General features: G+C 36.7%; 1 protein-coding gene across 1 annotated transcript in view; it reads left to right on the top strand.

Moving 5' to 3' along the window:
* Nucleotides 1-22,577, top strand: part of EIF2AK4 (eukaryotic translation initiation factor 2 alpha kinase 4) — an 87,821-nt gene that overhangs the window by 14,591 nt on the left and 50,653 nt on the right. Inside the window, exons 4-10 of the mRNA XM_039843918.1 lie at nucleotides 2,907-3,059; nucleotides 4,566-4,646; nucleotides 5,769-5,917; nucleotides 11,716-11,831; nucleotides 15,789-15,946; nucleotides 16,819-17,354; nucleotides 22,439-22,545. Of these exons, the coding sequence (XP_039699852.1) occupies nucleotides 2,907-3,059; nucleotides 4,566-4,646; nucleotides 5,769-5,917; nucleotides 11,716-11,831; nucleotides 15,789-15,946; nucleotides 16,819-17,354; nucleotides 22,439-22,545 (1,300 nt within the window). The remainder of the gene's footprint in view (nucleotides 1-2,906; nucleotides 3,060-4,565; nucleotides 4,647-5,768; nucleotides 5,918-11,715; nucleotides 11,832-15,788; nucleotides 15,947-16,818; nucleotides 17,355-22,438; nucleotides 22,546-22,577) is intronic.

The raw sequence follows: 22,577 nt of genomic DNA, 5'->3' as shown, positions 1-22,577 counted from the left end.
AAATGTTTGCATTTCTGCCAGTTTTTTTAATTGGTTTGTTTGGTTTTGTGCTATTGAGTTGTATGAGTTCTTTATATATTTGGGGTACTAACCCCTTATCAGATATATGATTTGCAAATATTCTCTCCCATTCTGTAGGTTGCTTTTTTTTTTTGTTGATAGTTTCTTTTGCTGTGCAGAAGCCTTTTAATTTGATTAACAGTCCTACTTGTTCATTTTTGCTTTTGTTGCCCTTGGTTCCTTTTACTTTAAATTACACTTTTTATTTTGAGATCATTATAGATTCTCATGCAATTGTAAGGAATAAGAAATCCCGTGAACACTTTACTCAGTTTGCCTCAATGGTAACATTTTGCAAAATTATAGTACAGTATGATAACCAGGATGTTGACACTGATATAGTCAGAGACAGAATGGTTCCATCACCACAAGGATTCCTTATGTGGCCCTTTTATAGCCACTCCCCTTAACACCCACCTGCACCCCCTCCTAGATACCTGGCAACCACTAATTTTTCTCCATTTCTATAGTTTCCTCACTTTAAGAAAATTATGTAAGTAGAAACATATAGTATATAACCTTTGGGCTTGGCTTTGTTTTAACTCAGTGTAATTCTCTGGAGATTCATCCAGATTATTGCATATATCAATAATGCTTAGTTTTTATTTCCAAATAGTATTCTATGATATAGTATAGTGTTTCATGGTTCCACTGTTTGTTTACTATTCACCAGATTAAAGACGTCGGGATTGTTTCCAGTTTTTCGGCTATTAAAAATAAAGTTGCTATTCATATACAGGTTTTTATGTGAATATAAGTTTCATTTTTCTAGAATAATATACGAGAGTGCAATTGTCGGTGTATGGTAGTTACATATTCAGTTTTTTAAGAAACTGCCAAACTTTTCTGGATTGACTGTACCACATTCCCACCAGCAATATGTGAGTGATCCAGTTTCTCCACATCCTTGCCAGCTTTTGATGTTGTCACTTTAAAAATTTTAATTGTTCTGATGGATGTTGTGATGATTGATTTTATGTGTCAAATCGGCTAGGCCACAGTACCCAGATATTTAGCCAAACATTATTCTAGATGTTTCAGTGAAGGTATTTTTTAGATAAGATTAACAATTAAATCAGTAGACTTTGAATTACGCAGATTACCCTCCATCGTATGGGTGGGTCCCATCCAGTCAGTTGAAGTCTTCAATAGGAAAAGACTGGTTTCCTTAGAAGAAGAGGGAATTGACAGGAAATGACCTTTGGACTTGAACTGCAACACTAACTCTTACCTGGGTCTCCAGCCTGTCAGCCTGCTGTGCAGATTTTGGATTTGCCAGGCTCTATAACTCTGTAATCACATGTAATTCCTTAAAATAAATCTCTCTTCCTTCCTCTCCTCTCCTCTCCTCTCCTCTTCTCTCCTTTCCTTTCCCCTCTCCTTCCCTCCCCTCCCCTTCTCTCTCTGCAGATGTACACACACACATACACACACACCCCGTATTGGTTCTGTTTCTCTGGAGAACTCCGCCTAATATAGATGTGTATTGTGAGAGAATGGCTCTTGTAAATAGGGAGGTTAGCAGAGGCCTCTGATAGATAAGGTGACATTTGAGCAGAAGCCTGAGGGAAGCAAGACAATGAACCATGTAGATAATGGGGTGGGGCAGTTGCCAATTTTGAAAGTAGTTCTTATTTTCATCTAGTAGTATTTATTTTATCAGATTTGTTTGTATAGAAACTGCTAGTGAATTAAACAGATTGGCAAAAGAAAAACCCTCCAGCACTTGGCTCAGAACTCCTTTCTGGTGTAAAAGAGGTCTCTCTTTGAAGTAACAGAAACTGCCTACTTTTCCTAGCTTTCCTTAGGGAGCTTTTCTTAGAAAAACTGGCCTCCTATACTCTAGTCTGGTGTTTCTTAACTGTAAATTAAAGTCTATCCAGTGAATGCCACAACTTTTGATGTAAATAAAAGATACATTAATTTTCCCCAACAACAGCTATGATCTCTTTGTATTTACTCCCTGAAGGAAAGGTAAACACCAAGTGAACTAACTTTATGTTCTTGTGCCCAGTTACTTCTATTATTTACCACCCTGTTTACTCCCTTTAGAAACTGTTTTAAACATATAATTGAAATAAGAATTTTTAAGCTGCTTCATTGTAATTGAAGAAAAAGAAATCTCAGTGTGGCGGTCCTCATCTGCAGAAGGAATTTGGCACTCCTGACTCTTTGGGGTCCCAGAAACCCTGTTCCATTGATTTACCTGGTATGATTTTGACACCCAGGATGTCTGAAAGGGAATCCTTTTTGCTTCTGATACTGTCTATGAATGCTTCCCTAAGTGGAAACGAAATGCTTTCCAGATATTGATCAGCCTCCTATTGGCACATGACTAACAGGGGGCTAATGAGGACTTTAAATATCTGCCTTCGTCTCCACGTAGGATATTTTCAGTATGCTGTGTGGACAGATGAAAAACTCCGATGTTAGCAATGATCATTCTCTCCTCAACTGTCTTTATGTAGACAGGTTTTCTAGTTGGGAAGGTAGTTTTTATTTTTATGCAGTCTTAAATATTTTATTAGGTTTATTTGTACAAAAAAATATTTTATCAGATCTATTATTCAGAAAATGCCAATAAATTGAGTAGGAAAAACACACAAGTGAAGCTTTTTAATTTTCTAGTAATTTGTCTTGATAGCAACATGATGAGATGAGTCCTATAAAAACCTTTTCCTGCTGTGATTGCATCGTGTACCTAATTCAGAATGTGTCATATCAAGATGAATATCACTACTGTAAGTGGGTTTCTTACTGCCTGCTTGTTTTTCTGTATTCTCTCCTTTAGGCCCTGTCTTCCCATTATGTGACTATTTTTGTTTGATTCTCATCTACATGTTTAGGTGATGATATTTGAACTGGCTTACCACGTGCAGTCATTTCTCAGTGAGCATAACAAACCCCCTCCCAAGTCTTTTCATGAAGAAATGCTGGAAAGGCGGGCTCAGGAGGAGCAGCAGAGGCTGTTGGAGGCCAAGCAGAAAGAGGAGCAGGAGGTGAGACCCTTGTCACCACAGATGGCCAGCCCGAAGGACTGCAAACTTCTATAGGTTGTGATGGTCTCTGCCTACACACTTAACTTTATGTGTTGCTGAACATTTGATTCAAGAACTGTGGGTTCGTGTGAGGGAACTGGCCCTAAGAGTCACTGAGAATTTCTACGAGTAGTTTCCTCCTAACAAACATCAGTACTGCCCGTAGGACCCTTAGTGCAGCTCTTTAAATAAAAGAACAGAAAAAAGAAGTCAGTTTAACCAAGCTTCTTGTGATCTTTCTGCACTTATAAAGTTGTGCAAGAATTCACTGAGTTTTAGAGGCTATTCTTCCTTCTGTAGGACAAGTATCTCATACCCAAATGAGTAGCAAGAGGCAAAGACTGAACTTTTTTTATGTTCACTAACCATTTGTATATTTTCTTTATTTGCATAAGGGTATACACTCCTGTGTTAAAGTCCTTTAATCAAAGTTAATGTACATATCTAAATTTCCTTCTCAGTTTTTATGTTGGTGAGGCTTTCTAGTTTTCTTCTTATAGGTATTACTTTTTCTTACAGTTACTTATAGGATTTTGTTTTACCTGCTTTTCCTTTTTCTTTTCCCGATTCATTTTGTTCATCCTGTGCTTATTTTAACACTATTTCTTTGTGGATCCCATTCATTTTGTTACTGCTTATCTCCTATTTAATTGTGTGGCCTAGTTATCATTTAGAGTTTAAAGTTCCTTATTATCCTTGTTTTTAGGAAGCATATTTTTATTAGAAGATGGTGAATATTTAGCTAACAATATTGTTTTGGTGTACTGCTATAACTACCTATAAGTTTTGGGTATGTTGTTTCATTTTGTATTATTGCTCTTCCAGTTTTTGGTGAGTCTTTTAATGGTTTTGATATTACAACCTGGAAATTTAAGGGACTCATAAAAACACATTATTTTTTCTCCACATAAATTCAGACCCAATTGAGCAATAGACACATGAGTCAATTGGATGGGGATCAAAATACCACTTTTAATACTGAGAAAGCTGACTGGAGAATGCAGCTGACAGTCTGTGGCACGTGCGAGGGTGGCGCTTGTGCTCCCTGAGTCCAGGCACTGAGGACAATTCAGCTCACCTCCACCAGGTCAGCCCCACACCTCATGGCAGATAGCAGGCACAAGTGCATGTTCTCCACAGACAGGCAGACATTAGAGAGACAGGGCAAAGTGAGAGGCCAAGTGTTGCTATAGTGAAAGTCTCCCCACGTGGAAACATGGAGAATAGCGGGGTACTTGCTCCCTCCCCACAGAGTCTTGACACCTATTTAAATGGGAAAGCCTATTGTGTAGTTACTGATAAAACCCAGTAACTACAGTTTGTACTAAGGTTCCATATATTCAGGTCTCTTAGGAAAGGAGGGCTTCAATTTTCTTTCTAAATTCACAAGAGTTTTTGTGATTTCAGGATTGATATGTTGTAGAGTTTTCAGAGATTGGCACTTGATGGTGGTATGATTTCTTTCAGCAACGTGAAATCCTTCATGAGATTCAGAGAAGGAAAGAAGAGATAAAAGAAGAGAAAAAAAGGAAAGAAATGGCCAAGCAGGTACTCTGCCGTACTAAAATAGTTTACATTTTGTTAAACATAAAATTTTTTTATTGCCTGCGATATTTTCCCCTCCTGTGTTACTATCAGTACTAAAGCCTAAAATGAGGCAATAAAAGAATCCCTAAACAGGAAGAAAAATTTAGAATTGTATATTATCTGTAGATGACTTAGGTTCATATAACTACAGTAGTTTATCAAGTGAGTCGAGGGAGAAAAGAGATTGTAGCTTTGATCATTAGCCCAGACTTGAATTCTTAATACTTGGAAAATAAAGCAACTTCTTCATACTAAAGAGTGAACAGAACCATATGGATCTGTTTGAGATTTCATTCCGTGATGGAAAAGAAAAATTCAACAGAGGAGGTTTAAAAAGCAGTGGTGAAAAAGAATAAAGTTCTTTTTCCTATATTTTTCCTGAGTCCAGCTCAATCCAAAATCCAGTTATACATGTTTGGAGAAACCCAGAGAAAATTTTACTGATTCTCTTTTATAGAATTATGGCATTTAACTTGAAGGAAACTCTAAGGTATAGTGGGAAGGCACTGATATACGAGTAAGCAGCACCAGGCTTAAAGTTTTGGCTTTTTTACTACCTAGCTCTGTGACCTTTTGGTGACACTCTCTGTGACTCATTTTCCTCATCCCTTAAAACAGGACCGATGATGCCTTCCTTCATGTCTCATGTAATTACTCACACAGATAAATGCACTGCCCTCTGAAAGTACAAAGCTGTGTACAAATGTAAGATGGTATTACTGTTTCCACTAACACACCTTTCTTATGTCTGATCTGCCTTCCTGTCAGCCAATCTGCTCTCTGAGTGCCTCCTTTTTCTGTTTATCCACTTTTGCTCTTCTTTCTAACTTTTCCTGTATATGCCAAGATTCTAGCATTTTCATTTATAAATTCACATTCCTTAAAACTGTAACCTGGCCTTCAGGTCTTGAACCAGTACATATTTGGGCATTCAATTTTTAAAAGTTGAGTTCAACTTTATTACACTTGAAAGCATTCAGCTTAAATAAAATGTGCACTCTTTACTGAATTCATAATTATGTACCATAATTGTCTTCCATTTATGACTTACATCTAAAGTAGGTTTATTTTTCTTTTTTCTAGGAACGTTTGGAAATTGCTTGTTTGTCAAACCAAGATCACACCTCTAGGAAGGACCCAGGAGGACACAAAACAGCTGCCATTCTGCATGGAGGCTCTCCTGACTTTGTAGGAAATGGTAAACATCGGACCAACTCTTCTGGAAGGTTTAGGTAAGTGACTAAGATTTCTAATCTGGAAGAATGAAAAATGTAGAAGGAATAAAACAACTTGTAGTGAAATCTGATGAATTTTCAGGTAGTTTTAATAACTTGTTCAAAACCTATATATCTTAATATATTTGTTAATAATATAAAACCAAATCTTCATTTCACAATATCTTTTAAAAAAAAATTATTTATTTTAATTAGTTTCAAGTATACACTACATTGGTTAGACATCAATATAGTTCGTAAAACGATCCCCCCAATTGCTTCCTCCCTCCCCTGACCCTCCACCTAGCCAACGTATTAATGCTAACTGCATTCCCTATGCCGTGCTCCCCATCCCCATGACTATCCATCAGCTAGTAATTTGTACTTCTTTAACCCTTCACCCATTCTCCCAGCCCCCCGAACCCCCTCCCCTCTGTCCATTACCAAATTGTCCACTATTTTTGTGAGTCTGTTTTTGATTAGTTTGTTCTTTTTATTCCTTAGATTCTGCATATAAGTGAAATCATATAGTGTTTATCTTTCACTATCTGACTTAAATACCTTCTAGGTCCATCAAAGCAATATCTTTTTATATCCCCTTCCTTTTAGTCTGTGTGTGTCTTTTAATCTCATGTGAGTCTCTTGTAGGCAGCATATGTAGGGGTCTTGTTTTCTTATCCTTTCAGCCTCTCTATCTTTTGGTTGAGGCACTTAATTCTTTTCCATTTAAGGTACTTATTGATAGGAATGTAGTTGTTACCATCTTTATTCCTGTTTTGATACATGTTTTTTCTTCTTAAAGAAGTCCCTCCAACATTTCCTGTAATACTGGCTTGGTGGTGATAAATTCCTTTAGTTTATTTTTGCCTGGGAAGCTCTTTATCTGTCCTTCAACTCTAAATGATAGCTTTGCTGGATAAAGTATTCTTGGTTGTAGATCCTGGGTCTTCATCCTATCAAATATTTTGTGCCAAGCCCTTCTGTCCTGCGTAGTTTCTTTTGAGAAATCAGCTGCCAGTCTTATGGGTGGGTGTTCCCTTATAGGTAACCATCTGTTTTTCTTTTGCTGCTTTTAATATTCTTTCTTTGTATTTAACCTTTGGCATTTTAATTATGATGTGTCTTGGTGTGGGCCTCTTTAGATCTCTGGTTTTGGGGATTCTCTGAGCTTCCTGGGATTTTAAGTCCATTTCCTTCACCAGGTTATGGAAGTTTTCCATCATTATTTGTTCAAACATCTTGATTTACTTCAGGTATGCCAATCAGATGGACATTTGGACCCTTAATAGTGTCCCACATGCTCTTTAAATTATTTTTATAGTCTTGGCATCTTATTATCTCTTTGGCTTTCCTGTTCTCTAGATAGGGCATTTGATTCTTTTCTTTATTCATTTTGTTTATTCCTTTGTTTATTCCATTTAATATACTTCTCATCTCAAATAATGTGTTCTTCATTTCAAACTGGTTCCCTTTTATAATTTCCATTTTTATGTTTTTTATCTTTTTGTTGAAGTTCTCACTGAATTTATCTACACTTCCCAAAAGTTCATTGAGCATCTTTATAACCAGTGTTTTGAACTCTGCATCTGTTAGATTACTTGACTCGATTATATCTGGATCTCTATTCTATTCTCTCATGTGGTTTCTGTTTATTTGTCTTCCCATTTTGGCTTCCTTTTCGTGTCTGTTTCTATGTACTAAGCAAAGCTCCTAAGTCTCCCAGTCTTATTAGTGTGGATTTGTGAATTAGGTGACCAGTGACACAGTCTTGAGAGGGGTTCAGCTGGAAACCAAATTTAGCCCCAGTCTCTGCCCCTCTAGGGCCACCTGTTAAGATTCGGAAAGCAAAAGGCCACTCCAGAAACTGAGGCCAGCTGCCTCCAGTGTGAGTCTAGGCTGTGCTCAACAAGGAGCACCTGACTCACTGAGAATATACCTAGATGTGGATTGGGTGTGGCCGTGAGTTGGGGAAGGCAGGGTTTCAGGGAATCCTCTGGGCAGAGTGACTCTGTTACCCAGTTTGATGACGTCATGGCTATGGCAGTGTTGTGTCCGGTGCACTGGTAGTGGGGGAAGGCTCAACAGGGAACAATGGATACCTCCGACACCTGTACAGAGTGAATCTCACCTAGGCCCTCACTCTGACAGTGTCTCCCTGTAAGTCTCTGGTGCCCGCTGCACGCAGCCAAATCAGCACTGGTGCTGAGAGTGAGCAGGTCTGTCACCACGAAAATCCGCTCGCGGATGCAGCCCTTTTAAGGGGCTTCTGCTGCTGCCACAGTTTCCATCTCACTCAGCCACTCAAGACCTGGCAGGTTCTTGTCCTCAACCCATCCTACCTTCTGCCATTGCAGGGTGATTTCATAGACTTCCCTCTAGTTGTATGGCTTGTTCATCTAGATCCCAGGTGATTTTTCCCTTACTGCTTGTTCCTTGTTTCTGTCACAACTTTGATTTGGTTGCCAGAGGGATGAACAGAGCCTTTATCATTTATGCCATTTTTTCCTCCATACTATCTTTTAATTAAACCAGTTTTATAGTTCATTCCCCCTTTATAACAGCCTATGACACTTCATAATCTTGCCTCCAATGGAGTTTGATCTGACTTTTAATGATTGAATATTCAGTAAGTGATTTAAAAATTTTCTTCCATCGGAATCATCATCCAGTGAAATTTCACGCTGTATGTGTCTTCCTCCACATCCTTTTCTACTAAAAAATCAAGACTTCCCTAAATATTTGCTGTGACTCTCTGTGGATCAGAAAGGACTTTTAGTACAGGACCTATTTATGAGACTCAGTGGGTGATTAAGTAGTGTAAGGATTATAATTCAACTTCCTTATGTGTTTAAACTATCTCTTATGAGAATCTATGCAGCACTTAAAACCAATACTTTTCTTTTATGGAAAGAAATATTTCAGGTACCAAACTAAATAAACTTTCAGTTTATAGTTTGTAAGAAGGAACCATTTCAGTTCTTTCTCTAATTACTGACTTTTTTAAAAAATCAGCTTAGAAGTCATTTTAATACTAAATTTAACCAGCTACCATTACGGTGAACTAAATGTTCTCTTAAATACTATTTCAGGTAACAATTTCATTTAAAGGTTATAACTCCTTACACCAATTTAAATTCTTTTTGCAACTGGGCTTCCAGTAGGCAACATAGTTTGAAGTTGTCAGAATCATCAGAAATGAATCAGTACTATGAATAATGAAACATTTCTATTTTTGTGACTAACTACAAATAAGGGTCTATTAGACTTGCTTTTGAGATCAAAGATCATGAACATTTTATTCATGGGAGGACAAAAAATTCACTCTTCCTTTGACATAGGTAGAACAACTTTGTATGTAATGCGTGTATAGTGATATTTGTATGCTTTGGATAAACAACATTCCATGAGAATCCAAGAAGGAACAGAAAAAGAAATAGTTTTCATCTATTTTTTTGCTAAGGTATTGCACATAACTGTATGGACTCTATTGGCTACTGACTAGGGAAAAATGAATCTTAAACTGTAGTTCATGTGCTTTCTTGGTTAAGAAATAAAAGTCCTTGATATACCAAAATACCTTATGATATACTCTTGATTTTTTTTCTTCCTTGCTATTCATTGGTTTTTATGGAGTAGAAAGTCAAAGGAAATAAGCAAAGTGTTTCAGTTTATTTTTTTATTCTCCTAAAAAGCTAAGCAAAGTGTTTCAGTTTATTTATTTTTTTCTTCTCCTAAAAAAGCAAATATATGTACATCTTTTGGGTGAAAGCAGGAGATATCAGTGACATTGGATTTTGCCTCTTTATTCCTTCTTTTCAAACTCAGTGTAATTTACTTTTTATCCTTCAGAATTATTCCTGCTGTCAAACAATCTCTCCTACGTGGCACGTACCACATTTGTCATCTTCTTGGCACTTTCACTTTTATTTTCATCTTAATGATATATCTTTTCTTACTATCACTCTTAACATTTTCATTATTTTTGTACTTTCCAGTCATGAGGGGGTGATTAATATTCTAAAACACCTTAAAACCAAGCATTTATACACTAAACTAAAGAACATAAAGATGTCCTAGCCTAAAATGATGATTAACACCATCCATTGGAGGGGGCAGAGCTGATGTAGAGGCACTTGTGGACAATTTATGTTAATAAGTCTAACATATCATTTTAAATCTTGCTTTATTCTTTTCTCCATAAATTTCACCCCATTTGTGCCTGTGGTTGCACAAATAACTTCAGAGGTAGAAATTTAAACAGAACTACAATGTATTAATCATTCCCTAGTGTTTAGGATATGTGGACGCTGAGACTCATATCATAATAGGTCTTGTCAGCAGTAGGGCGGGAAAGGGGAAGATGTGTAGGATTGGAGGTGGAGGTGTAAAGACCAGTTAATAATGGAATATTGCATGTGTCCAGGAAAAAGTCGGAGATGACCTCGACAGAGGGAAAATGGAGAGAAGAGGATGGTACTTGGGGAATAGTTAGATGCAGGAGGTCTAGGAGCCCAGGGAAACTCCTGGTTTTGACTGTTGAGATGCAATGGATGACTGTGCCATGAACCAAAATAAAGAACCAAAGCGAAAAGTCAAATAGAGAGTGGGCAGGAGGGAGGAGGCAGTTACTATTGACATCGCAGTAGCATGGGGAGTAAACAGAAGGGGCAGAAGTGGAGACAGCAAGTGTAGAAGTTTGAAAACGAAGAACAAGGGGTGGGGGTGCAAGATTGAGGGAGGGGAGTGTAGAGACAAGAGAGATGTATAGGCTGAGGGGAAGGAGCTGATCTAGAGGGACGGATTGACATAGAGGAGAGAGGGACTGACTAATGGACCAAGATCTCAGAGGAGACTGTTAGGAATGGACAAGATAGCTGACCCTCCTCAGAGTCTGGGGGCAAAAAGAATGGTATAGATTCCAAGTAACTTTATAGGTGAAACAGTAGAAAGTGTGGGCTTCGCTCCTTTCTTCATGTTCTCAGTGAAAGTAGACGTCAAGATCACTCTTAGATCTGTCTGTGTGCTCCGTCAAAGCATTTCTTACAGGTGTTCAGTCCTGACTATCAGGAGCTCTCTCCCTGGCCTCTTCCCTTCAACCCCCTCCCATGATCGATTCATTATTTTTGCATTATACTCTAACTGCCCAGCTGTTGCTCCCCAGTCAGAAAAAAAGTAGAAACGGGAAAGACAGGAGGAGGAGTTGAATTTTGAGTGTTTTGGAGAAGTTATGAAGGGGAATGACAGAGAAAACCTACCAAAGACAAATAAGAAAATGAATGAGCATTCAGTGGTTTGGGGGCCCAACTGGAGACCAGGAATTTGTAGTGCTGCAAACCCTCCTGTTTTTCAGCTTTCTCCAGATGTACATGTGCATGGGAATGAAGAAATTATGGAATCAATGTGGAATTGAGCTAAATCACTGCCATAGAACCTCTGTGATGAAGGAAATGTTCCATATCAATGCTGTCCAGTATGGCTACCACTAGACATTTGTGGCTATTGAGTACTTAAAAACTGAATTTTAAATTTAATATAATTTAATTAATTTAAGTTTAGGTGGCCACGTGTGGCTAGAGGCTACCATACTGGACAGCACAGATCTAGAGTTAGAGGTCTGTAGAGTTCGTGTGGAGAAGACTTCCGTGGGCACTGTGGGAGGTGAACAACTCTCCCATTAGCACCTTCAACTCAATTCCTAGTAGAGACAGATGTTAGATGGTAAAGGGGCTGGTACACAGGAAAAAATGGAGAGGCAAGATTTTCCTGTGTTAATCTTAAAGTCGAAAAGAGAATCATTGTCTAAATTTATTTTTAAGGCGAGAACGTCAGTATTCTGTATGCAGTAGTGAAGATTCTCCTGGCTCTTGTGAAATCCTGTATTTCTCTGTGGGTTATCCTGACCAGCTCATGGTGCACAAAGGAAAATGTGTTGGTGAGTAAACTAGCTAAATTCTTCTAAATTATTCTAACAACAAAAGTTAATCATGAAAGAATGACGTAGAATAGACACTTTGTCATCTAGACCAGCACAGTGCAAGAAAGACTATTAAGCTCCCATTCCTAATGACCAGGATGAGAAGTCACTCAGGTTTTCCCTTCTGTGAGATGAAAATGAGAACTTAGGCTCTTGGAAATATTTTTAGCAGAAAGATCATTTAAAATTTGTCATCATTATAATTAGTCGAGCTTTTGAAACCAAAATGATTGAAATATTATGAATCAGTAGAATTTTGCATCATGTGTATCTATTACCAATAAAATACTTAAAACGAGTTCTAATGCTTCTGATATTTTAATGACCAAGTCCCATTTTCTTAATTTGATATCCATCTGCTTAGCATTTTGCTGCTTAGCATGTTGTACCTGACTAGGAAAGCCACTTTATTTTTCTGTGTGTCTTATTTAGAAGTTTTGTCTACTGATGGATATTTGGAGTGAAGGTGGTTCAGCAGTTTGAAATTTGAGTTATTTATATAAAAATCAAGGTTTTGATACCTATTCCTTTGCCCTAAACATATGTCATCTTTTATCAGTCATGTAGATAAGTCACTAATTGTAGAAATCACTTGCATATAATAAATTTGACAATTAAGTTTAACTTTCAATCCTGAATATTCTTATCAGAGCTAACAGCCAAATTACCTAAATCAATTGGCTCTCTTTCAGTGTCTTTTTCCCTTCCTCTTTAAAGAGCAATGAATAAGCAGGCGAGCTGCCAGGGAGCAGGCAGCAAGTGAAGGGAGAAGAGACCAAATATCCCAATAGTCTATGAACTGGACACCCAACCTGGGCTGCCTGAAAGCAGCCTGAATCATACAAGATTCTGCACATACACAGACTTGCCCTGTTCAGGCAAAGCGACCATTTGGGCAGGTTCAAGATTGGTAGAGATGATTAGCTTTGGTCTTGAGACTGTCCACGACTCAGAGGCATTTTATTTTTACTTTTTATTTTTTTAATTTTATTTTATTATTACTTTCAAGTATATAGTACATTGGTTATACATTTATATAGTTTATAAAACAATCCCCCTAATTGCTCTTTCTCTCCTCTGGCTCTCCACCTAGCCATTATATTAATGCTAACTGCATTCCCTATACTGTGCTCCCCATCCTCATGACCAAGTATCAGTTACTAATTTGTACTTCTTTAACCCTTCACCCCATTCTCCCAGCCCCCCAATCCCTCTCCCCTCTGGCCGTCACCAGATTGTCCTCTATATTTGTGAATCTGTTTTTGATTAGTTTTTTCTTTTTGTTCCTTAGATTCCTCATATAAGTGAACTCATATGGTATTTATCTTTTTTACGTCTGACTTATTTCACTCAGCATAATTACTTCTAGGTCTATCCATGTCGTTGCAAATGGTAGGATTTCACTTTTTTTTTTTTAATGGCTGAGTAATATTCCATTGTATATATGAACCATAATTTCTTTATCCAATCATCTGTTGGTGGGCATTTAGGTTGCTTCTGTATCTTGGCTATTCTAAACTGTGCTGCCATGAACATAGGGGTGCATAGATCTTTATGAATTACTGTTTTGGATAAATACCTGGAAGTGCAATTGCTGAGTCAAAAGGTATATCCATTTTTAATTTTTTGAGAAACTACCAGACTGTTTTCCATAGTGGCTGTACCAATTTGTAATCCTACCAACAGTGTATGAGGATGACTCAGGCATTTCAGACTCATGAATTGGCAACATAAAACTCACTACTTTTAATAATCTAGGAAGATCAGGAAGGGAAATTAATCTGACTTCTTATCACCTCAACTCGGTCTCAATCTCATCGATACTCATTAGATTCAGTTTAGTTAAGACTCTTCAGGAGACACATTTGCAATCTGGAAATTTTTTATAAAACAACTATGTAAATTCCTTATTTTGTTTTCTCACAACGGATCTAGTTTTAAAATACGTCCTAATTTTCTATGAAATGTTTTTATAATAGATCAACTAATCAACATTTGTTTTTTCAGTTTAAAGCCATTAGAACTAGAGAGAATTTAGACCTTTCTTATGGATAAAGCACTATAGAGATTGTGTGTATAAACGATGATTGTTAGCACATTATAGAGTATTAGTCAGAGTTCTTTGGGTAACATGTTTTCTTTCAGCCTCATTCCAGTATGTTCTTTTATCCCCATCATGAAAAAGCGACAGGAAGAGAATGGCAATCATAAAATTAAAATACAAAACAAAACAAAATGAAAAAACAGCAATTATGAAATACCTACCTAACCCTAATTGGGGGAAGAAATATTGCAAAACACTGCACTGCTTAATGCACAAATTTAACTAGGCTTTATGTAAATAACATCACACTTCATCTCATTAATATTTAATATCTTTTGTCTCCAATGTGTACTGCTTAGATCCCACATTCCACAGGTTCTTTCTTGGTTGACAAATTTTCAAATATCAGGGTTTTTCCTCAGGCTGAGAACATCAGGAGTTATTTATGCTTAGCATAACAGATCATTTTAATTAAATTTCTTAAATTGTCAGCATTGAAACTACTTCTCAGATAAAAAGTCTTGGTGAGCTAGTTCAGCCACATTTCTCCAACGTATATTTACTAAGACAACTATGTCCTACATATACAGGTTATTTTACTTTTTATTTTTTAAATGAAAAAAATTATCCTCAGTTTTCTTTGAAGTTTTTTTTTTTTTTTGTAATGAAGACAATGCAGCATCATGGAAAACTTATTTACATACTAAGAGAAAAAAATACTGTCTATCCATTGGGTGATTTTGTCCACATTTGATGATATATGGAGACATTTTTAATGGTTAATACTAGGGTAGGTAGGAGTGCTACTGGCATCTAGTGAGTAGAGGTCAGAAATGCTGCTAAACATCTTGCAGTGCATGAGACAGTCTCCTTCGACAAAGGATTTTCTGGTCCAAAATGTCGTTGTGTCAAGGGTGAGAAACTCTGTTACATATACTGTGATTTGGTAAATTAGAAAAAAAAAAAAAAAGGGAACTAGAAGGGAAATAAAATGGTGATACTGTGGGTGATATTTTTCTTCATTTCCAATATTTTGATAATTTTCTATTGTAGTTTTTAATGAAAATATACGTTTTTATATACAGCACCAGGAAGATAGCCAATAACATCATAATTTTGTATGGTTGCAGATGGTTAATAGACTTAAGTGGTGACCATATCGTAAGGTACATAAATGTCAAATCACTATGCTGTACACTTGAAACTAAAAAGAAAATGTAGATTTTTATAGGAAAATTTTTGGCGTTACAGAAATTTAACTCTCCAGGAACAAGTGAAAACCATATACCTATCACTAAATAAATGTGTCTCTTTCTAGCTTCATATTAAACTGTTATTTCTTATTCCTTTCCTTGAAACTATTAGCCAGTTTGTATTTGCCAAGGATATTCACATTTTGTGTTTAGAAAACCAATGATGTTTTCAAATGTCCAAATTACTAAAATCTGTTTTTACTGTGCACACCAATCTACATCGATGGAATAATCTTGGTGGAATGTTCCTATTTCTGATTTCTTGTCACGTTAGCTAGTATTGAGCTGTGTGAGGGTACACTGTTGCACCAGTAGGCACAGTTATCGGAGCTGAACTGTGAAAGTAACATTGTGAATACTGGTACCTGGAAGAAAACAGTGATTTGATACTAAGGTCTCATTGTTGATTCTTGTCCTTTTATACTAATTAATATTTTAGGGCTCAGAGTATATTGTTAAATATTAAAAATCAGTTACAAAAGAGCATGTATTCCATGAAGTATGTTTTTTGTAAGTAGCACATGGTATCCACTGTTGAAAGAATAATTGTATATCCCCTTTTTCATTCCCACAGAAAATGTACCAGTGAGATTTAATTACATTTTCTTTAATGTGCAGGCAGTGATGAACAGCTTGGAAAATTAGTTTACAATGCTTTGGAGACAGCCACTGGCAGCTTTGTCTTTTTGTATGAGTGGGTCCTTCAGTGGCAGAAAAAAATGGGTCCATTCCTTACCAGTCAGGAAAAAGAGAAGATTGATAAGTGCAAAAAGCAGGTAGGCATCCAAGATGACTAGTAAAGGTGATCCAGAATGGTATGAGATCTGTTTAATCAGAAGGGATGGTTGGGGACCAGCACCTTTTTTACCAGAGCTTCCTCAGCTCCTTGCTGTTGCTTTTTGAACTTTCATAACATGTTCCAAACTTTTGCAGCTGCTTTCTTAACCTCCTTTCTCAGCTTTATTATAGCATTAATAGTCATCTCTCCAAATAGTATTTTATAATTATGCTTTTTGCAATCATTTGAAATAATTGCTTCAAAACTGAATCCTAGGGAACAGGAGAATATTTTAGAGTTAATTTATAATCCTGAATTTAAGGAGAATATTTAATATTGCAGGTCTTAGTGTCGCATAATAAAAAAGTTACAAAATAGTAGGTAAAGCCTTGTTTTTAGAAATGTGTGTATATTTCCGATAAAGAAAAACTGTAAGTAAATGCACCAAAATCATAAAAGTTATCTTCAGGTGGTGACCACATGGATAATTTGTGAGGGTTTTTCTTTTGTATTAGTACTTGTTAAAATTTTGACAGTAAATCTTTATAATCAGAAAAAGTCATTTTAAAATTAATGTTTCTTTTTTCTAGTGGCCATTATTACAAAAGAAATTTTAAAAGCTGTTTACTAATTTTATAGTATTTGTACACTAGTAGGTTTGAGATCAAAGAAGTTGACAACTAATTTTTTTCCATCTTTATGAATTATTAGCTTGATCATATGGTTTAAGAGGAGATTCAGTTCAGGGCATTTCTCCTCTCCTTTAGAAGTGCATTTTCTGTTGAATATTTTCCTTTTGAAATGAAACTCCAGTTAATGCTGATCAACCCACTATTATCTTACTGTTTTGTTTTGTTGTTTTCTTATCAGATTCAAGGGGCAGAAACGGAATTCAACTCACTGGTAAAACTGAGCCATCCCAATATAGTACGCTACTTTGCAATGAATCTCAAAGAGCAAGACAGCTCAATCATGGTGCACATTTTAGTGGAGCACTTTAATGGGGTGTCCCTTGCTGCTCATCTGAGCCACTCAGGCCCCATCCCCATGCATCAGCTTCGTAGGTACACAGCTCAACTCTTGTTGGGCCTTGATTATTTGCACAGCAATTCTGTGGTGCACAAAGTTCTGAGTGCATCAAATGTCTTGGTGGATGCAGAGGGCACTGTCAAGATTACAGATTACAGCATTTCTAAACGCCTAGCAGACATTTGCAAGGAGGATGTGTTTGAGCAAACCCGAGTTCGTTTTAGTGACAATGCCCTACCTTATAAAACGGGGAAAAAAGGGGATGTTTGGCATCTTGGCCTTCTGCTGCTCTCCCTCAGCCAAGGACAAGAATGTGGAGAGTACCCTGTGACTATCCCTAGTGACTTACCAGCTGACTTTCAAGATTTTCTAAAGAAGTGAGTATCATTGAGATTCATTCTAATTGTACTTTATTCCTATCCTTTTGCTTGTGCTTGAATGCTAAACATCTAAGTGATAATGAATAAGCTGAAAAGTGAGGAAAGGATTAGAGTTAATTCTTTGTTCTCTCAATTCTTTCCCAGCCACATATGTCTTGTTTTCTTGCTTATGTTTATCATTCCCTTAATTCCCACATTCTCCTAAATTCACTTGGGCTTAATAATAGATTTTCAAACTACTTTTTAGGGATTGCCTGGTATACTCTAGGAAGTCAATAGGAATGGTGACATGGAGAAATGCCCCTGGTATTCCAAGTGGAAGACCTTTCTGTCTGTCTTGGCCATTCGAGTCAAAGACAAGGCCTCCTCTTTAGAAAACGACTTTAGGAGTATAATTGTGCCCCTTGTTCTTAACCATTTTTCATTAGCAGTGTCTCATTCAGCCAAGTTATAGAGTGCAAATGCTCTAGCCAGAGGATTTTTTATGCCTATTAATTATAGGTGCACATTTAATTACAGAGCCAAGTTTTACCCACTTTGAGAGAATCCTTACTGAAAGGTTTTCCTCGGCCCTGAAGTCTCTGTGCAGGTCCTTCAACTCAGCATTTTCTAGTTCAGCCCTGCCTCTTTTCAGTCCAAGCCAGACCTACATTCTCTGTTTCTCTGTTAAATAGAAAATAAGATCCCTTCAGTTTGGATTTTTCTAGATATGCCCCTGGTCCAACTTTCGAGCAGAAGTTGGCATGGACTGGTGTCTTCCCTTTCTAATAGTCTTGTTTTGTACCTTATTCCTTTTTCCAGCGATTTGGAGATTCATTTTATTTACTGCCTACATTTCTTTTCTTTTCCCCTTCACATTTCTTTTCCTTATTCCCAACTATCCCAACTCCCATTTGACTTAATCTATATTGTTATTTCTTATTACTCATGGTCTTGCCCATTACAAAAGTGAAAGTACATGTACTTATCTTTTAATAAGGTAGTTTCTACGTACTATAAAATAGAAGTAGAAATGATATAGATACAGTTGTGGAAAGGGATCAACTTTGGTTCTTTGTGCTGTGTCCTCTCCTTAAAGTATATAAGCATTTTAAGATTTCTAAAGAAATCTCTTACGATTTCTCTTAAATGCACTAGGACTTTAAAAATATTTATTTAAATGCACCCTGACAGTGTGGTTGGCCAAAAATAAATATGATGATAGAACCACTGATAGAAAGACTCATTTCATTCTCCAAAATGGCAACTTTAGCTTTCTGCCTTTTCTCACTGGTCAAGAATAATTTAGTAAAGGTTAACCATAGCATTATGTATTTATAAAAACAACACTGGGAAGTTTAAGTAGAACATATCTTTCACATTTAATAGCAAAATGACAGACTCAGCAGGCGAAACTTTCCTAGTTCACTTCTTAGAGAATAGTGCTATTCTCTGTCAGTTTTGAACCTGAGCTCATCACTATTTCTTATTCTGAATGTTAACATGGTTGTCCTTAGAATATTCCTCTCTCTTGCTACAGGGCTTTGATAGACTGCTTGGTTACAAAGTAGTTGCACAGAATTGCTTTACCACTTTCTATTTCTGTTAACAAAATTTTTAAAAATTATTCACAAACAACAAAGGTATAGCAACATTTCATTTTAGCTGTATTTTTGCTTACTGGTGAACATCCTTTGGAAAAAGGTTTTGTTTAAAATCAATTTCTGTGATAGGAAAGAGCCCAGACTCTAGAGCCAGAAAGATAGGTTCACTTCTCACCTCTACGCCTTACTAGCTGAGTGACTTAAACTGCCTACCCTTAGTTTCCTTCCTATAAAATGGAGATAATAGCACCGCCTACTTCAGGAGGTGATTGTGAGTGTTAAATGAGCCACACTTGTGCTTCCAGCAGTGCCTAGGACTTGGTGTAAGTTAGGGTTTGTTATCTCCATCCTCAGTTGTGGGAAGTATGGACCTAATATGAGACTCTCCAGGCATTTCATCCCTTTTGATTCAGAGCTAGCATTTGCCTCTACCACTTATGATTACTATGACGCTAAGATTATTGGCTCAGAGAATTTCATCTTTTTAACTGAGATCTTGATAGCTATAAAATCTCTTAAAGATACAGTTCATTCTAGGTAGGCTTTATGATTTTTTTGATCTAGATTTATTGTGATGTCAATCACATTACTGTCACAGTTGAGGTAGAGTTGATAATGTTCTTCAGAAACCCAGCATGGCATATATAGGAATGTTTATTGCAGCATTTTTTGGTACAGTTGGAAAATTGGAAATAAACTAAATGTCCAACAGTAGAAGAATGTGTAAATAAATTCTGGTAAATTCAAAAAGATATTTAAGTACCTTCTTGGATCTCTAAGACACACTGTGTGATATTGTGATTTATATAATAAGGATATATTTGGTCTTGGTCCCTATTTCCGGCACAGTGCTCCTAGAATGTCCTGTTAGAGCAGCAAAGGTGTCTCTCGTTATGTTAATGAGATGACTTTTGGAAACAGGTGAGGGTTGGAGCTGGTTGCCAGGAAAACCAACCACATGATAGAGGGTTGGAACTTTTTGTTTCACTCCCCCGATCTCTGGGGACAGGAGAGGGGCTGGAGATTGAATCCATCACCAATAGACAATGATTTAATTAATCATGCCTGTGTAACGAAGCCTTCGTAAAAACCCAAAAGGAGAGGGTTTGAAGAGATTGCAGGTTGGTAAACAAATGGAGATGCTGGGAGGTTGGCATGCCCAGAGAGGAGGACATGGAAGCTCTGCTACCTCATACATCTTGCCCTGTGCATCTCTTCCATCTGGCTATTCCTAAGTTATATCTTTTTATAATAAACCAGTAATCTAATAAGTAAACTATTTCTCTGAGTACAGTGAGCCTCTCTAGCAAATTAATTAAACCCAGAGAGGAGGTCATTGGAACCTCTGATCTATAGCCGGAAGGTCAGAAGCTCAGGTAACAACCAGGACTTGTGATTGGAGTGTCTGAAGGGGAGAGGGGCTGGTCTTGTAAGACTGAAACAAACTGTGGGATCTGATGCTTTCTCCATGTAAACAGTGTTAGAATTGAGTTGAATTTGACACCTACCTGGTGTTGGGGAATTGCTTGTTGGTATGAGACACCCCCCACCCCTGCATCTTCCTGCAATTGGGTGCAGAATTTTTTATATGGTGAAATTTAAAAAACAAGTTGTAGAATAATATGTACAAGATAATGTCATTTCTTTAAAAAATCAATATTCACAAAACTAAATATCTTTTCTTTGCGTGCTTGTCAAAGACTGTCATTATCAGTAATGTGTTAATAGTATTTGCAAGGAGAAAAGGTATTCATGTTTAGCTGACATAATTAAAAATTAATTTTAAATTAGCGGGAAATATAAAATCTTATACAGATACTTTTATTATCATTTCTTGCCTTTTCAAGTTATAAAATTAGGAGTGCTTCATTTTTTAGTGCTGATATGAAAAAATAAAATTAAAATTTTATGTTAGTTGCTGTCACCACTTTATAGGCATAGATTTTAAGTCTAGAATTCAGAATGATGGTAGACTCTTTTAAATACATTGTTTATAATCAGGGTCAAGTGCTACCAAGTGGTGCTACTTAGGTCGTTTGTTACAAAAGTCAAACAGCTTAGATTAATTAAAACTGGTTCTCAGACTTTATCTTGGATTGAAACCACCTGGAGAGCTTGTTAAAGCACAGATTATTGCCCAGACCCCCAGAGCTGCTGATTTACTAAGACCAAGATGGAGAAGAATTTGTATTTCTAACAAATTCCCAGGCAATACTGGTGCTGCTGGTCAGGGATCCTACTTTTGAGAACCACTGGGTTAGAGGTATGGCTTGTTTTCTTTCATTTAAAAAAATGAAAATAAACAGTTAATAGACTCAAGGAATGAGAATTAAAAGAAAGTCTGTGATAAAATATGGGACTTTTATTTTAAAAAGTAGTTCTTAATTGTTACCAACTTCATACTATGATGAGCAGGCTTTATCTAAAGTTTATCACATTGGGCCCCAACTTAGCATCAGCTATCTGAAAGTTTTATTACTGGCCCAGGAAAGGCTTGATTTAGTGTTAAACTTGGCAAGTAATTAAACTTAATGGAAGTGAAAATTCATAGCAGATTTATGCTACTTTAGATGGTTTAAAAATTATTCCATGAGGGTAAGTCTTTCTACTTCTGGAGACTACATTAGTGCCCTTTTATCTGAGGGTGATACGTTCCAAGACCCCCAATGGGTGCCTGAAACCACATGTAGTACCGAACCCTACATATACTATGTTTTTTTCTATACATACATACATACCTATGATAGTTCAATGTATAAATTAGGCACAGTAAGAGATTAACAATAAGTAATAATAAAATATAACAATATACTGTAATAAAAGTTATGTGTATGTAGTCTCAAAATATTTTATTGTATTATATTCTCCCTCTTTATGATTCTGTGAGATAATACAGTGTCTACATGATGAGATGAGGTGAATGACGGAGGCATTGTGACTTAGCATTAAGCTACTATTGACCTTGAGGGCCATTATTAAATAAAATAAGAGTTACTTGAAGATAAGCACTGTGATACTGTGACAATAGGTCTGATAACCTAGACATCTACTAAGTGACTAACAGGAAAGTAGTGTGTGTATACACTGAACAAAGGTTTGATTTGCAGAGTGGAGTTGTGGGAGATGTCATCATGCTGCTCAGGACAGTGTGCAATTTAAAACTTAAGATTTGTTTATTTCTGGAATTTTTCATTTAATATTTTTGGACCGTGGTCGACCGTGGATAACAAACCATAGAAAGTGAAACCATAGATAAGGGGGGACTACTGTATACTTTTTAAAAATTTTCTCCATTTGTACCCAACCTGCTACTCAGCATGTAAATCCTACAGGAATGTTTATTAATTTAAATTCGGTTATGAGTGCATTTTGGTCCATAAGTAACATTAATTCTCTATTGTTATCTTTAAAAAAATCAACCCATAGTTAAATGCCTCAGATTAACTGGCTTAGTGTTTATTTGTGTGTTGCTGAGATTCTTTCTTCCTTCTCACCGAGGTGTGTTTGCCTGGATGACAAAGAAAGATGGAGTCCTCAGCAGCTATTGAAACACAGCTTTATAAATCCTCAGCCAAAAATGCCTTTTCTAGAACAAAGTCCTGAAGGTGAGTCTTTTACCATTATTTTTGATACCCTG

This window comes from Pteropus medius, unplaced genomic scaffold (genome assembly GCF_902729225.1).
Source record: "Pteropus medius unplaced genomic scaffold, Ma_sr-lr_union100, whole genome shotgun sequence".
Classification (NCBI taxonomy): domain Eukaryota; kingdom Metazoa; phylum Chordata; class Mammalia; order Chiroptera; family Pteropodidae; genus Pteropus; species Pteropus medius.
Note: the sequence above shows the minus strand (reverse complement) of the source record. Positions and strands in the feature narration are given on the sequence as shown.